This window comes from Elgaria multicarinata, chromosome 18 (assembly GCF_023053635.1).
Source record: "Elgaria multicarinata webbii isolate HBS135686 ecotype San Diego chromosome 18, rElgMul1.1.pri, whole genome shotgun sequence".
NCBI classification, from domain to species: domain Eukaryota; kingdom Metazoa; phylum Chordata; class Lepidosauria; order Squamata; family Anguidae; genus Elgaria; species Elgaria multicarinata.
Genome location: NC_086188.1, coordinates 19,750,259 through 19,767,535, shown reverse-complemented (window position 1 = coordinate 19,767,535; position 17,277 = coordinate 19,750,259). Strand labels below are relative to the sequence as shown.

General features: G+C 40.8%; 1 protein-coding gene across 2 annotated transcripts in view; it reads right to left on the bottom strand.

Moving 5' to 3' along the window:
• The window catches only part of OSBP2 (oxysterol binding protein 2), a 186,162-nt gene that overhangs the window by 151,696 nt on the left and 17,189 nt on the right, over positions 1 to 17,277 (bottom strand). For both annotated transcript variants that reach the window (XM_063144265.1, XM_063144266.1), the window contains exon 2: positions 3,081 to 3,289. In XM_063144265.1, coding sequence (XP_063000335.1) covers positions 3,081 to 3,289 — 209 coding nt within the window. The remainder of the gene's footprint in view (positions 1 to 3,080; positions 3,290 to 17,277) is intronic.

Below are 17,277 nucleotides of genomic sequence, written 5' to 3'. Positions count from 1 at the left end.
AAATTTTAAGGAAGAGCTAAAGAACAACCTTTAATTTTGGGAGCCAGGCCCAAAATTAACTTCCAGTCCTAAAACTGAAAAGGAAGGACTTATGAAGCTCAATCACACCATTCTGTCGACCCACTTTTAATGTTACTATTTTCATACTTGCAGGTGCACTCTCAAAAATTAAACAAAAAATGAAACCCTTGAAAATGATCCTGATGTATCTTAACCTTGAAGTTGAATCCTTTCCAGTGCATAATATCACTTTCCTTTCACCAGTCAAGTGTGTTGTTCAGGATAACTGTTTTCTTCATTCCAAATAAGTTTTTAAAGATCCTTTTAAGATTATTCTATAAATAAGCCCGTCACACAGACATTTTACCTTCTGAAACCACTTCAGTAAAAGTGTTTTCTTGCAAAAGCCTCGCAAAGTGCTAGAAGAATGTGCTGAAAAATTAGGATTCAGGGAGAGTGCTTAGCAGTGTGATTTGACAAAGGAAAACACAGTAGTAGCAATTTTTGTTCCACTTCAAAAAAATCCAGAAGGTGATTTGAGAAAAAGTTACTAACAGGGACTGGCCGGTGAGTTCACATTATGCCAGTCCTTTTACAACTTCATTGGCTGCCAGTCCAGGTCTGGGCCCGATTCAAAGTGCTGGTATTGACATTTAAAGCCCTAAACGGTTTGGGGCCAGGTTATCTGAAGGAACGCCTCCTCCCATATGTACCTGCCCAGACCTTAAGATCATCTACAGGGGTAGATGACCTCCGTGAGCCCCTGCCAAAGGAAGTGAGGCAGGTGGCTACTAGGAGGAGGGCTTTCTCCGCTGTGGCACCCCGGTTGTGGAATGAGCTCCCCAGAGAGGTCCGCCTGGCACCTACACTGTACTCCTTTCGTCGCCAGCTGAAGACCTTTTTATTCTCTCAGTATTTTAACACTTAATTTTAACTTAAATTTAAATTTTACTGTTCTAACTCTGTATTTTAATCTTATATCAATTTTGCTGCGTGGTTTTTCCTGGTTGTGCTTTTTATACGGTATTTTGTATTTGTGCTTTTAACCCGTTGGTTGTTTTATTATGGTTTTAATTTTTTGTGAACCGCCCAGAGAGCTTCGGCTATTAGGCGGTATAAAAATGTAATAAATAAATAAATAAATAAATAACTGAGGGGGAGCACAAAGTTTCAAAGTATTTCATCAGGTGAAATATATACAATGCTTTGTACAAAGTTTAAAATGAAAACCTGTACTCTTCTGCCAATTGCTCAATTCCATCCATCCTACAGAGGAAGCCTGGATGCTCTTCCAAACTTTATTTGTAAACCGCTCAGAGCGCTTCGGCTACTGGGCGGTATAGAAATGCAATAAATAAATAAATAAATTTACAGTCTGCCCATCACATTGCTCCCAAAGGTAGTTCATTTGTGATAGCTTATTGTTGTTATCATGCTGCACTTGTGGCATTTGGCAGATTTTATGAAAATCTGTTAATGCAAATTATTCATTTTCCATTTCATTAGACAGAACTCCATGCATACATGTAACCTCAATACTACAGTAGTGTCGCAAACCAGCAGCAAATCTAATCAAAAACAAAGTGCAAAACACGTTGGGAGCACCAAAGACTTCTAGGCATGAATAAGAGAACAACAGAAAGAAACCGTGAGAGAGAATAAAGGCACGGTTTCAATCCCTGGAGTTTCCAACATAATGCCCATGGCACCAAAATGCCCACAGAAACTTTTCTTAGTGCCCACCAGGCTCCATGTCGCACCTGATTTTTATTTTGTTCATTAAGATTTTTTAAAATTAATAATAAAAAAACACTGAAACGCTGCAAAGCAAAAAACTGCCCCCCACCCCCAATATCATCTTTCTTTTGGTTCATAGTAGTGGTAGTGTCTTGTACACGGGCAAGTTAAAAAAAAAAAAGTCTCACTGGCATGTTTTCTGGAAAAATTAAAGAGTTTTGTGACTGGCCGCGCCCACTTTGGCAGTGATTTCATGAATGGGCAAACCCCCCTGCCCACCCGCCGCATGGTAGCTATTTTATGACAGTGACCACAACACTTTTTAAATTCCAAAGGTCTCCACAAGCCCAAAAAGTTTGGGGACCTCTGATCTATCTGGTACTTCAACATGCAACTTCTCCCTTCTGCACAGGCATATACAACTTGTTCCCCATCGAGCCAAGAGCAGCTTTCATATTGTAGCATATCAGATGCAAGGTAAAGTCCAGTTTTCGTAGTTCCAGGCCAACCATATGAACAAATGATTTATCAAGCCCCTGGTGAGCCACCACAGATGGCTAGCAGGCAATGTTTTGCAGGACACAAGTGCATAAATCTTTACTAAGAAAGAAGAAGTTTATTGCCCAAGAGAGCTTTATTCAACATATTGAAGTTTGTTAAGGTCTGTAATGGTCACCAAGTTGAAGTCTGTGTCAAAGAAAACCAATACTCCAAGTAAATGTGCAAGTTTGGAAAGGCTTCTTCATTCCATCTCGGTCAAATGTAACACTAGCATCCCTGCCACTCACACAGGGACAAGACCTTTATGCCGCTCTGAGATTGTGGACTCGTATCAAAGGGAATAAGAGTCAGAAATTTCATTCATTGAAAGCATATAGATTATAGGTTTGTCAAGGCACAAGGGCCCAGTGGCATTCTTGCTTTTAAATGCCTAAGCACTGCTTCTGACCTCTTTTGGGTCTAAGCTCACAGCTGTGCGGAAAAACTGCTTGCTGTGTTGATTCATGCTGACCTATCCAAATACCTAAGACTGGCAGACAGGCAACCCCATCCCCCTGGCTGGAGAACCTTACCAGCTTGCATAACTAAGTCATGCAAATTCAGCACCCCACACTTACTTTAGAATCCTCATTCCCAAGGATTTTTTTAATGCCTTAGACCAAAGATTAGTGATTTTAATTCATTTAATACTTCCATGTAGCTCCTTCTGCTAAGCATTCTTTCCTTGAATCCCCTTTTCCAGCACATTCTTCTGCCATTTGAGTGGCTTTTGCAAGAGAACAAAAGCCTACAAATGTTTTCAGAGATCCTTTCCATGCGTATGGACCAAGCATGAACTCTACCTGACTGGCTGTTCCTCATACGAATGGCTTTGGCCTTAGCCAGCTCCAGGGCAGTGACCCACCGCTGCCGCTCCACTTCTGAGGCAGCCTTTAGATGGTATGTCCTTCCCCCATTAGAAAGGACAATATTACAGGAGTCCTCCGTATCAATGTGAGCCGTCGACAGGTTGATGGTTCCCCGACAGGTGTGAGCCATTTCAGCTTGAGTCCTGCAAAAGCAAGGGAAGGAGCGTAAGGGCCATGTACTGCACATGCTTGGAGCAGTCAATGCTAACAAGAAATGCACCCCTACTAGTACTTTTCTAGGCACTGAAAACAGGATTCTACAGTATTTGCATGGAGGAAACTCCCTTCCATCAAGAGGTCTAGGAAATATGACTGCAAATAACACCACAAAATGCTGAGATCTATATTCTAGATTATGACATTTGAGGTTCGTAACTATTTTGTTTTTGTTTTTTAAAAAAACAGAAAATTCTATGCTCCCATGACTGCAGGCAGGAAGCTGAACATGGTTGAAAAGCATCTCAGTGATCCACACCTATCCAGCACAGTTTCTATAATCTGGGCATTACTGTATGTTCATCAACATATGAAATGCGTTCCTGTATTGTGCAAAATTTCTGTTTGCATATTTAATTCTGAACGAAGGGCTGCATCCAAAAAACCATGAGAAAAAGGAAAGTAGCCCCTGGTGATGTTCTTCAAATGCTGCATAAGAGTTCACACAATTATATATTTGGCAACAGAGTCTATAGCAGTTCTCATGCAAGTGCTTGTACAAGCAAATCATCTAATTTGGATTTAGTTTATTTATTTATTTATTTAAAGCATTTTTATAGCGCCGCCTCACCATTTCTGGCATCGAGGCGCTTTACAATAAGATATAAAACAATTCCATTCAAACCCTCAGAGTTTCATCTCTGTTATGCAATACATTGCCATAATAGCCCTGTTGTGAACAGGTAACATCTTTTCCATGCAGAAGAGCACATTCAGACCTACCTCCCAAGTATATGGGATGGGTTTTTTTTTAATGTGACGGCAAGAGGAGAGGTGTTCACAAAAGGACAACAAAAGTTAACTTTAGATGCTTTGCCACCCTCACTTTCTACAGAGGGTTGTAAAGATATGGTAATATTTGAAAAACAAGAGCTGGAAGCCTGCTTAGAAAACAAAGAACAAGAGCCTGCAGATTCTGCATGAGGTGTCAAATTTTACACATGTGGAATTGCAGAAGTACCTGTTCTTAGTTAAGTGGAATGTTTTATATATAACATACCAGAGAAGCTACAGATTCCCTTAACTTTTAGTTCAATAAAAATAGAGCTGATTATCAGAACTATAAACATTCATCTAAAATTAGCATACCTTAAAATTAGCATAATCTGAAATTTGTTTTCCTGGTGCCAACCACCACCAGCTCTGGATACGTTCTATATTGAACCTCGGTGGTAGGGAGTCACTACTGCTGTGATGATTTGCATGAAACTGTATATTTCTAAGTCCTGAGAGGCACTTTTAACGACAACTGACACATTTAGGGATCAAGGGAGAGTTTGAGAGACTCAATGGCCCTGTTCAACAGCCCATGGGCTGTCAGGGATAAGCGTGGCAATGGGTTAACTGCTGGGTTAGTCCCTAAGCAAACCATCAGTCTGGGTACGGACATCATGCTCACCAATCAGAAAGGAGTCTATCATGGGTTGCAGAATAAAAGCAGAAATGGCTCCTGTTCTCCCAATCGTACATGACAACCAAAGGGTTGTTTAAACCATGGGTTGTCATTATGTGTGAACCAGGTCACTGACAGTTTGTATGTAACGAATACCCATAGATTGCTTTAAACATACCGTATTTCTTCAATTCTAAGACACACTTTTTTCCCAAATAAACATCTCTAAAAACGGGGTGCATCTTAGAATTGCGGGTGCGTTTATTATTTCTTAAAATCAAAGCTTTTTTTCTGTGGGTGGTACTGAAATTAGTGTACATCTTACAATTGATGGCATCTTAGAATCGAAGAAATGTGGTAGTTTGTTGTTGGTTAAAACTCTAGGTTATTTCTCCTTCAACAACCCAGAGTGTCGGTTTGTACATTACAGGAATAACTCCTGTGCTGTTATGGCTATCCATGGTTAAAACAACCCATGTGTATGCTTGTGGCCGAACCAGGCCAAAGAAGCTGCCACCAAGGTCAGTCTTTTCACCATTCCTTGTAAAATATTTCATTGCCCTGCATACCCTTGCAAAGCACTTCCTAGTTAATATAATGTCTAAGAACAAATGGAATTCTCCAAGATTCATATGGCTGGCGTATGCAAAGGTAACAATCTATCTGCCTTGCTGTGTTCCCCAAGGCTCAAAATAGCTAAGGTGTATCTTTAAGCTTTCTATCAAGAAGGATTTCCCAGCAGTAGTTATATATGGAAAAGTAGAAGTCAAACACAATGGATGTTTTGAAAATACCTGAATATACGAAAACAGTGAGGATGTGGGCAAAAGTTATTTTCTCTGCACAAACTGTCATTGTTTCAGATTATTATTATCATCATTCATAATGCTCCTAAATGTTCCAGACACTGTGCAGAGTTTAAAAAACATTCAGCGAAAGGAATGAGTGAGAGGGAAGAGAAAAACAAGCAAAGTTAGTGCCAAACCATAGTTACAAAAGGTCACATAATTGTTGTTCCTGTGACCAGCTGGAATAGTTGCTGAGGGAAACAGGTCCTGGGAGAGGAGGAGCCAAATGAGAGCTGGACTGGGCCAGGAAGATAGTTGGGTCTTCTGACTGATCCACAGCACAACTAAGAAAATGTTTGCTTAGAGGTAACCAGCATATAGGAGAAGAAACCATTACCACCAGTACAACTATAGGCCTTTCAGCCTAGCAGTTGGTTCAGCTTCTGAAACTATCACATTGGGGGTGTTCAGACAATCACAGGGGGGAAAGAAACCATCTTGGCTTCTCTCCCTGCAGGTGCCGGCTATTTACAATTACTCACACTGCAGCACAGGTTAGCATATCATGTGAACCCGGCACTTGGCAATGGTGGCTTTGTACCCACCCTACAACCCTGTATGTCATGGCTTGCAGGGTGGGTACGAAGCCACTCCCACTGCTCATGTCACAGCATGTGCAGGGGCACAGGGGAGAAGCCATGATGGTTGAAATCCGTCACTGTAAGACACACCATTAACCAGTGGCAAGGCCAGGACACTGTTGCACCAGTACCTGTTCTCACTGTGTACATACACAACTGGTTCCATGATACCCACCACTTCAAACATATGCCCATGAGTATATGCATTTTATACTTGGTGAGCTAGCAGGACACTGAAGCACTGCATACTTCTGCAAAAAAAAAATCAAGTATTTTTCATTTTATTTAAGCAGATACAGAGTGTTCTCAACTGCACCTTAAGATTGCTTTTCAATCGTGTTAAAAATCAACTGTTGGGGAAAGACATAGAAATCCATGTCATATTTAGTCTGTCTCTAAGTTATAAGGTCCACATATAGTATATTCTGTCCAGTTTTCTGGGCACAACATATTAAGGAGGATGTTGATAAACACTCCATAGAAAAGTGACTAGATTGCTTAGAGGTCTAGAAACCAAGTCCTAAGAGGAACGGCTGAAAGGGCAGGATATGTTTAGCATGGAGAAGAGAACATTAAGGGGAGACATGTACCCTGTTTCCCTGAAAGTAAGACATCCCCGAAAATAAGACCTACTTCCAGTTTTGCCTCTCGCTGTAATATAAGGCATCCCCCCGAAAATAAGACCTAGCGCATCTTTGGGAGCAAAAATTAATATAAGACACTGTCTTATTTTCGGGGAAACAGGGTAGCTCTTGCTGCATATCCTTGTTCACAGGGATATGCAACTTCCATATATACACAACATGTAACAACTAATGAAGGTTTAATTAAGGAAGCCTTGAACCTGAGATGTGGCGCACACAACACACTTTATGCATTGTGCTTTTATGGGGAATAGTTACTGTTCAAATGGGGAAATCAGCTCAGACACTCGCTCAAACTTCAAGAATATAGAATCAGTTACCTAGGGAGGTTGTGGGCTCTCCCACACTGGAGTCATTCAAGAGGCAGCTGGACAACCATCTGCCAGGGATGCTTTAGGGTGGATTCCTGCATTGAGCAGGGGGTTGGACTCGATGGCCTTGTAGGCCCCTTCCAACTCTGCTATTCTATGATTCTATGATTCTATGAACGTTATTTTTACAGCTCTTTGTTCTCAAACACATACGCATGCAGATTCATTTCAGAGAAAACTGGCCTGATGGTATACCCTAGCATATTTGCTGTAAAGTAAATTTCAGCTAAACAGTAGTAGAAATGTCCTAACACTGAGAACTATTTGGCATTGAAACAAACTGCTTCAGGAGATGGCGGGTTTTTTGATGGCAGGAAATACTTAAGCAGAGGCTCAGTGACCATCTCTCTGGGATGCTGTATTGCACAGCCTTAATTGAGCAGGGGGTTGGAATAGACGTTCTCCAAGATCCCTTCCCACTCTTATGATTCTATGCTTTAGGTTTATTTTAACTTTGGGTTTATGTGTTGATTTTACGTGTTATTAATATTTTGTTATAAGCTAACCCAACAGTATATTTGAAAGAGGGGTAACAAATCTGGATAGAAGGGTCACAGCTCACAATACTGCCACAGATCCTTGAGAATCAATCATTTGAGAATTACCAACATATGCTCATTCCAGAGGATAATTTCACCACCCAGATCCATTTTGTAAACAAGCCATACTGGCTGAAATGGATTCCAGAGTATGTTAACATCCCAAGTCCCTGGTAAACAAACAGATCTTTTAAAAGCAACTTCTTTAACAAGTGACATTTCTAATGATTGCATGGAAAGTAATTCTGCCTACATCCAAGCAGACACGCTCTGAGTGCTCTCAGCAGACACTCAGAAACCACCTCATCTAAAATCACGCACACAGCCGTAAAGGTGCCCTTCAGCAGCAAATGGCCCAATATTTGGGCAGATTTTCCTTTTCAATGATTGCATAACAAAAAGACACAGGCAGGTTTCCAGCCTCAGTCTTGAGATAATCCTAGAGAAGCATATATGGGGAAAAGTCAAGTATTGCCCTGGATTCACAGACATACTAGAAGGTAAAAATAGTGCTAAAGGCCCACCCTTTCCCATATTTGGTGGTATTAATCGTATGGCAATGTCTAGATAAAAGAATTAAGAAGCCAATGTTTCTCCAAAGTACACCCAGAATACTATTTTACAAAGCATTTGCATAATCCTCACTTAACCAATAAGCATCACGTACATTGTTAATTAGAATACAAGCTTCCCACAATTTATATTAATTCCGCAATTCAAAGAGGCAAGGCAAATGGGATCTCCTCCTCAGGGTCACCTTCATCACGAAGCAACCTGAAGCAAACTGGGTAAATGACAAAGAGGTAACATTTCTAGACACCGTAAACAACTCTGCCCTATAACAGTTCATCATGGAACCAGCCAGACAAGAAGCAGCTGTGGACCTGGTGGGAGATGCAAGTGTTGTTGAACTACTTGGAAACGGTGACCACAACGTTATTATTTTCAACAAATATGTTAAGTGAGCAATTACCAAAGGAGCCCAGCACAATCACATTTTACTTTAAAAGAGGACATGTGACAAAACTGAGGGGTCTGGTAAAAGGGAAGGTGAAAGGGAGAGCCGAAAGGGTTCGTTCTCTCTGGAAAGCTTAGGGAATGAGCACAATAACAGAAGCTCAGCTAGAAAATATACTGCAGATCAGGATAGGAACCACCAAGTCTAAGAGGATGTCAGTGTGACTAACAAGTAGTCAGGGAAGAAAACTGACATCTTGCCTATTTTTCACCTCATAATTAACAGCAGAGAGGCCAATAACTTGTGAGCAGAGACTCTGAATAGGGGATTCTGAAAGTGAAGGCTGAGATGTTAAACATTCAAAGATGCTTACCATTTTATTTATTTATTTATAATATTTATATACCGCTCCCCACTGAAAATTTCAGAGTGGTGTACAAGATAAAATAAAATAAAAACAGAATAAAACACTTTAAAATAGATTTTAAAAGAAGCAAGATGTACAGTGAACCATGGCTGGTCATTAAGGAAAGGATCACTGCCTCAACACAAGCAGAACTATGCCCTCAACACAAAAAGAAAACAGAAAACAAGCGAGAGGTTCAGAAAGAAGATGCTGCAAACCACATTCTTTCCCTGTTGAAGTGAAAAAGAATCAAATCCAACACTTATTTTGTCTGTCTAGTGTTGACCATGCATGCTTACCCTTTGTTTTCATAGGGAGAGAACTTACTCTCAAAATTCACCAGGCTGTCAATGAGAATACTTCTACAGTGCTTACACCAAGGTTAGATACACATTATATTTTGCTCTTCTACAAGTTTGGGGACATGATCAGGCTTCCTCCCATGACTATGAAGCTGCCCAGAAGATAATATAGTTGATGCATGATATGATATAAAACTATGTCCAACTATCTAAACCAAGGGCTTTGAGAGAGCACAAAAGGAGCTTCCCACATGAAGTGCAGGCATTTAAGCAGGGGAAATGTCAGCCCTTGCTCAATCTGCAATGCATTTCCCCATCTACATGGGCTGATTGTTCCACTGTCAGCTAGCACAATGTGCAACTTTACTTCTATAGCTGGCCTTTTGCATCATTTCTGAAACACTTTTCAACATATGGAGCACTTTACATAGTTTATGCTCAACACAGCTCGACACATGTTGAGTCCCAGCTCGACACATGCTTCCTCCGTGCCATTATGAAGAGAGATTCAAGCCCTCTCTTTAGGTTTTTGTGAATTAATTTGGAGGTGGGGGAGGCACGGAAGATCAGGAAGAAAATGTGGCACACAGAGACTGTCAGGTTGGCAGAAATCGTATGTGCTCAGAAACTGAGATTGCCACAGAGCCTGCTATATATGCCTTTCAGTGGAGCGGCCTCTGAAACACGCTGTAAAACATCTGGGATGGACTGGCTTCTCAAGTCTCTTAGAATGGGGTAGTTTTTGTAATCAGCACCATTTGTTATTGTTCAAATAAATCTATGTGTTAAGACACTCAGGCATTCATCAATATCTGACCAATATTTGATAGATCAAATGCCATCCTAAGGAGAACAACTAGAAAGGAGCCATTCCCAGCCATTGCTCCTAGTAAAATGTATAATCTTTTGATATGGTCTCCCTCAAACACACACACATAAACACGCGCAGCCTTGAGCCTCAGCACTGCTTCTGTGATACTCCCCCGCAATCTAGGCAGAGTGCTTTTACTTGTTTCTGATCAAGCCACATCACATGATGCCTCCAGGACTCTGGAGAAGCTGCATCACAGAACTCATATTTTTGCCTCCACAGCCATTGAATGGGATGATTAATAGCTTGGGGAGATGCCAGGTGCTCTGCTGCACTTATATCAACAGGCTAGGTGTGTCCTACTTTTTCTCCAACTCCACTAAAAAGGCAAACACAAGCTTTAAAAAAAACTGTACTGAAAGGCTACTCAAAATATTTGATCACTGGACACTAAAGAGCACTAGGTGACCTATGAATCTGACATTTCCCCCCAGGTAACATGACTTCCTCCCAACACCCCTCACAAACATCAAGGTGCACAAAAGGAGCTGTACATATACAAGGCAGACAATGGCTTAGTGAGAACTAACTGAACCATGACACCAGAAACAGGCAGCAATTAACACACTACGTCTGAAGCAAGCAGTAAATAAATTTGAATAATTCAATAAATAAATAGCTGAGCTCCAAAATTGCATTTTGATAATGATTGCGAGTTGCTCAGATTTTCATGGCGAGGTGCATTCAACTCCCATTATCCCTAACAATTGGCAGTGCTGATGGGGGCCAATGGGAGTTGTAATCCAAAACATCTGGAAAGCATCAGGTTGCCTTTCTCAGTTTAAGGCCTGATGCTAATATTGCTAAAGTCTAGTGCTACCAGATTACCTCATTGATTTATTTTTAAAAACTGGGAGACTGGCATGCTGCAAAGAGAAATGCTGTCCTCCAGCACCATCTTTATTTAGGTCCAACAGAGTGAATTTTGTCTTTTGGAGCTCAAATCCCCACTTCTGCCTTGTCCTTTGGTTCCTGAGCAGGTTACTTTCCTTTTAGTCTCACTGGTCTGCCTTCTAGGAAATGAACACCGACAACACTCTCAAAAGTCTAAATGTGCCCTCCAACCCAAAAAGACTGGGGCATATACCGTAATAAAATCTGTTAATCCTTAAAGTGCTTCAAAACTATGCTTCTGAATCCTATTGTTAACCTACTTCACAGTGCTGCTATGAGGTTTCCACATTTTAATGTATATTCTTTTAAGACCAAGTCAAATAGAAATTAATAATTGTGCTAGAGGAATGCAAAAGCAAAATGTAGGATAAAACCACTGCATTACATTTACAGCACTGTCACACAGAAGCCAGATCTGCAAATATAAATACACAACCATCCCCTTCTCAGGTGAGAAAAACTAAAATCGCAAGATCTGCAGGTTATAAAAATACAGGTTATAAAAATACAAATGCTGCACATGGCGGATAGGACCAAGAGAATTACCAGAGACAGTCTGGAGGACTTGTTTGAATTGTCTGTGGCTACATTTGTACGAATTGCTAAGACATGTTTTATGTTAAGCAAGGTTTCTCGCTTCACCCATGAATTTATCTTGCAGATGAGCAAACAAACTATGGTTTGTTTACCTGTTTTTCTGGTTTGTTTCTCTCCCATCCATTTTGCCAGTCTTCAGGACAATTCTGTATTCAGTCAGCTCTTGCTGGGCGACAATGTTTCAGGGTGGAATGCAGTGCAAACAAGCAGAGATAAGTCACAGTTCTGACTTCAGACATAACAAGCTATGGTTTAATCAAGCCAGATTGTAAGCCAAAAACAAATCATGGCTTCAACTTAGTTTGTAGGATGTGCTTGCAGGGATAGGTTTGGACACAGCAACAAGTCAGATTTCAAACAAACCACTCCACGGCTTAGCTTTATCCACGGCATTTTAACAGCATTTAACAACGTTAAGTTTGTTTTTAATGGACTCAGAATTGTTGTTTTTAAATGGATACTGTTGTTTTATACTGTTTTTAAGTTTTTTAAATTTTTGTATACTTTTAATGTTTACTATTTTTAATTGTTGTAAACCGCCCAGAGAGCTTCGGCTGTGGGGCGGTATATAAATGTAATAAAATAAATAAATAAATAAATATGTGTGAAACAGGTCTGTATGTGATGTTTTTGTCAGAGCACAGAAAGACACAGATTGCAGTAGTGGGTGTAAATTTGATTTGAAAATGATTGGGTCTGAAAAGAAAGAAAGAAAAAAGAAAGAAAATGACTGGGTTTGGACAACATGATAACGAACTGTGGTTTAAATAGTTGACAGTTGGTTATTTAACCCACAGTGGGTCATCATATTGTGTGGCGGGAGGTTTTTTTAACTAACAACTGGTTATTTGGCAGAAACAACCAACACTGTGCAGAGTTGGCTATATGAACCACCATTGGAGGGCACCATTGGTTATTTCCTCAGTCACCATTGGTTATTTTGTCAGCCATAGAGTCGCATGGCAAGAGCGGTCAAAGCAGAGGCTGCCACTCTAGTCCAATTGGCAGGATAGATTTTTGGGAGGACTGAGGGGCGAAAGAGGGTGGAGGATGAGTTAGTCAATTCAGTTTGGACTAATAGTCAACTCAACGCTGATCCTAATCCACACTACGGTTGATAATTATCCTGTCCTGTGGGGAGTACCCCCTAGATAAACAACTGTTGAGTTGATTATTACCCCACCATTGACTATTGTGTTTCTGAATGCAGCCAATATTTTCAGGTGTTTTTAAAGCAAGTTGCTAGCCCTTATGAGTAGAAGATTGGCATAGGATTTTAATTTTCACACACCCAGAGCGCACACAGCCTCAGATATCGCTATTTGGGAGGCCTCTGCAAATGATCATTCAGCACCATAAGTGCTGATTAAATTCCACCCAAGCGTTTCCCCCGCCGCAGGCCTGAACATATTGGGGCAGTTATAGCAGAGATCCAAAACCAACAGAAAAACCAATCCTGTTCTGATGAGGGGACTTCTCATATCCCATTCCTCAACCACAATGTAACTATGAAGGCTCAACAATCAAGTTTGTCAAGGGCATGAGAAATTCACACACACAACAGCTTACATGTGGCCTTATTCCAGAAATTGATTGCCCTTAAGTCACCCTGTAGTGGAAAAACAGGTGCTCAATTTGATCCATGCTCTTTGTAACAAGTGCTAAACTACTCAAGGCTTTCGCACTTCTCTGTTAACCCATGATCACATTTTACACTGTGCATGCTGGACTCTGTGGATGGAATCCTTACCTCATTGGGACTCTTAAAGGGCTGGGGAAGAAGGCCACTTAAACATTAAAGTGATATCTGAAGCAGCATGAAGCTAAATTAAAGACTGTTTTTTTCAGGGTATTATTTATAGGTTAACTCTGGATTGGACATCAGATCTGAAGAAGAGGACAAGCCTCAGCCTATGGTACACTAAAGATGGAGACAGAGGCGCTGTGATTTCCCATGATGTATGTAGTACCATGAAATCTGCATGACAACAAGGAAGGTGCAACTAGGATTAAGTGCAATCTGGTAAACTCCAGATGTTTTGGACTACAACTCCCACCACCCATGACCACTGCCTATGCTGACTAGGATTTATGGAAGTTGCAGTCCAAAACATCAAGGAGGGCACCAAATTACCTACCATTTCAATCTGCATTTCCCCCATCTTGCACTCCCCATTTCATGCATTTTGGTTGGTTCTAATGAAGGTATTGCCTGATCAGGGATTCTGATGTTTTGTTTTTTAAGGAATTTAGTTTTTTAAGGACTTTAGAAATTGGCAACGAAGAGAGCAACACTTAGCAAGCATAAATGATTTAGGCGTTGTTGTTCTGCCAGCAGCCCATAAAAATGTACTCTGTGATACTGCAGACAGTCCAGAAACATCCAACTCCCACAACATACTTTGGTGTCATCATACTGCCCTGACATTACCTTCACAAGAAGCTTGGTGAGGAGGGGCAACATATGTACAAGTGTAGGCATTTCATTGCCCAAATACTAGATCCAGTAATATAAAGAAGGGCAGTAGCTTCACCCTGAATTTGATCTCATGAAAGATGTTTCATTTATTGTAGACCTTATAACTACAATAAATGAAACATCTTAATAACTCATCCAAGGCCAGTAGTGAGAGATTGGCTTATTCTGTGTCAGTACAGCCAATTTCTCAAGAATCCTGGCTTACTGTGAATAGACTGCACGGTGGTGCATATAGCCCATAGAATCATAGAATAGTTGGAAGGGGCCTATAAGGCCATCAAGTCCAACCCCCTGCTCAATGCAGGAATCCACCCTAAAAGCCCTATTCAATCCATCTACTCCTCTTGACAAGTGTGGCCACTAAACAATCCAGGAAGGTTTTGTTTAGCATGCCATCTCATCTGGGGATCCTGGTTTGTCATTCAAATTACAAGCCAGAATTTATAAGCCAAGAACAAATTCCGCTTTGTAAATGAAGCAACAAGTCAAGATCCTTCTGAAATCTCTTCATTGGCTTCCAATTCACTACAGAATCCAATATAAACTTCTCCTGTTAACCTTCAAAGCTTTTCACGGTCTAGCTCCTTCCTATCTCTCCTCTCTCATCTCACACTATTGCCCCGCTCGTGCTCTTCGCTCCTCTGATGCCATGTTTCTCGCCTGCCCAAGGGCCTCTACTTCCCTTGCTCGGCTTCGTCCATTCTCTTCTGCTGCCCCTTACGCCTGGAACGCTCTTCCAGAACATTTGAGAACTACAAGTTCAACCGCAGCTTTTAAAGCTCAACTAAAAACTTTTCTTTTTCCTAAAGCTTTTAAAACTTGATGTTGTGCAGACTTCTACTGTTACTTTCTACTGTTAGTTTTACCCTACCCTGTGCCTGCTTACCCTACCCTGTACCTGTTTGCATTCTCTTCCCCTCCTTATTGTTTTACTATGGTTTTATTAGATTGTAAGCCTATGCGGCAGGGTCTTGCTATTTACTGTTTTACTCTGTACAGCACCATGTACACTGATGGTGCTATATAAATAAATAATAATAATAATAATAATAAATCCCCAGTTCAGATGGCACACTCCTGGCGCATCGGAATTCTGGTTTAACATTTCTGAGGAAATGCAACCACTAGGTGTTTCATTACTTTCAACTCCCAGAATATACGGGTGATGCCATGCCTCCATTCTTCCAAATCCCTCCTCAAAGGCTTTCAGACACCTTTGGGAGAATCTTCATGCCCTACTTCAACTAAGTATGTGTAACTGAAATGTGTTTTCTTTGCCAATTCACCCCGCCACATTTCCATCCCCTTCTTCTGATGTCTCCCCTAAGTCAAATTATAAACTGTAAGATCCTTGAGGCAGGGAGTGTACCTCTTGTACTGTGTAGAGAAGCATAAACATCGATCATGCTAAACAGATAATAGTAAATCCAGGATTCACAAAGCCCTGTGAAGAGACACTGAAAGAACTGGGCATGTTTAGCCTGGAGAAGAGACGATTGAGGGTATTCAATCTTTCAAGTATTCTTCAAATACTTAAAAGGTTGTCACACAAAGGAGGGCCAGGATCTCTTCTTGATCCTCCCAGAGTGCAGGACGTGGAATAACGGGCTCAAGTTAAAAGAAGCCAGATTCCGGCTGGACATCAGGAAAAACTTCCTGACTGTTAGAGCAGTACGACAATGGAACCAGTTACCTAGGGAGGTTGTGGGCTCCCCCACACTAGAGTCATTCAAGAGGCAGCTGGACAACCATCTGTCAGGGATGCTTTAGGGTGGATTCCTGCACTGAGCAGGGGGTTGGACTCGATGGCCTTGTAGGTCCCTTCCAACTCTGCTATTCTATGATTCTGCAGAGAATCCAACACTACTAATCATTTATGTTCTGCCCACACTACATTTGCCCATTTCCTCCTTACACCTTCTTAAAGTTTAGCATGATCCCAAGTAAAGAATTCCAGCTTTAAGGTAAAATAGAAAAACTTGAATTTTCAATTGGGGGGGGGAGTTAGGAGATATATTTTGCCCCAGAAATAGTTACAAATACTTATTGAGAAGTGACTCAACTGGGTGAACCTTTTTAAATCTGTATCCTCCAATATTAGAACTCTTCTGTTTTAAAGGACTGTGGATTATTATGTCTCATAAGTTCTGCACAGCAATGATGCCTGCTTTCTTTAGTATGCTTTTAGGATGTTTTAACAATGTATACTAAGTTTTTAATCAGTATTTTATGTATTTTATACTTACTGTTGTTCCCCGTCTCAATCCAAAAGGAGAGGCGGGTAAGAAATAAAATTATTATTATTATTATTATTATCATTATTAGTGCAGTAACCTAACATCACAGCAGGTCAATCCCACCTATGTTGTTCACACGTTGGCAGCTCATTATACACATGGAACATGGAGAACTTCTGTTGATACAATCTCCTGCTTATGCACCAACTGCTCCACATTTTAGAATGAAGCCTCCACCATGAGAATATAGAACTTAACAATGCAGGCAGTCCGTTTCCAAACAAGAGAAGAACTGCCAAATTCAATCAGAGTATTGATCCAGCTTTCTGGCAGTGCAGAAGTCAAGTCTACAAAGTGCTCATCCCAAAGGCATGCTAAGCAGACAACAAGGTGGCTCAACAGGAACATAGTAGTACACATAATACATTGTAGTACACATAGTAGTGTGATAATATGTGTTCGGCTAAAACCCATTCAGGGTAGCCATGAATAAAATTTGTAGGAGTACACATATTCCTGGGAATGCAGACAGCATGTGCTTAAGAACACTTCCAATGTATTCATGCATTAAGCCTTTTGCTCAGTATTATATAAGCAGAACAAAAAGGGATTCCACTGTTTTTGTAACCCTTTAAACACTATTTTCCAGAGATAATTGACAACTTATTCCCAGCCAGAATATGTAGCCCAAAAGAACTAGAAATCCACCTTGACACAAACATTTGCAAATGCACACAAACTTCAAGTATAAATCCACCAGTAATCCGTTGCCCAGTTGTTTTATTTCTTCAAAGA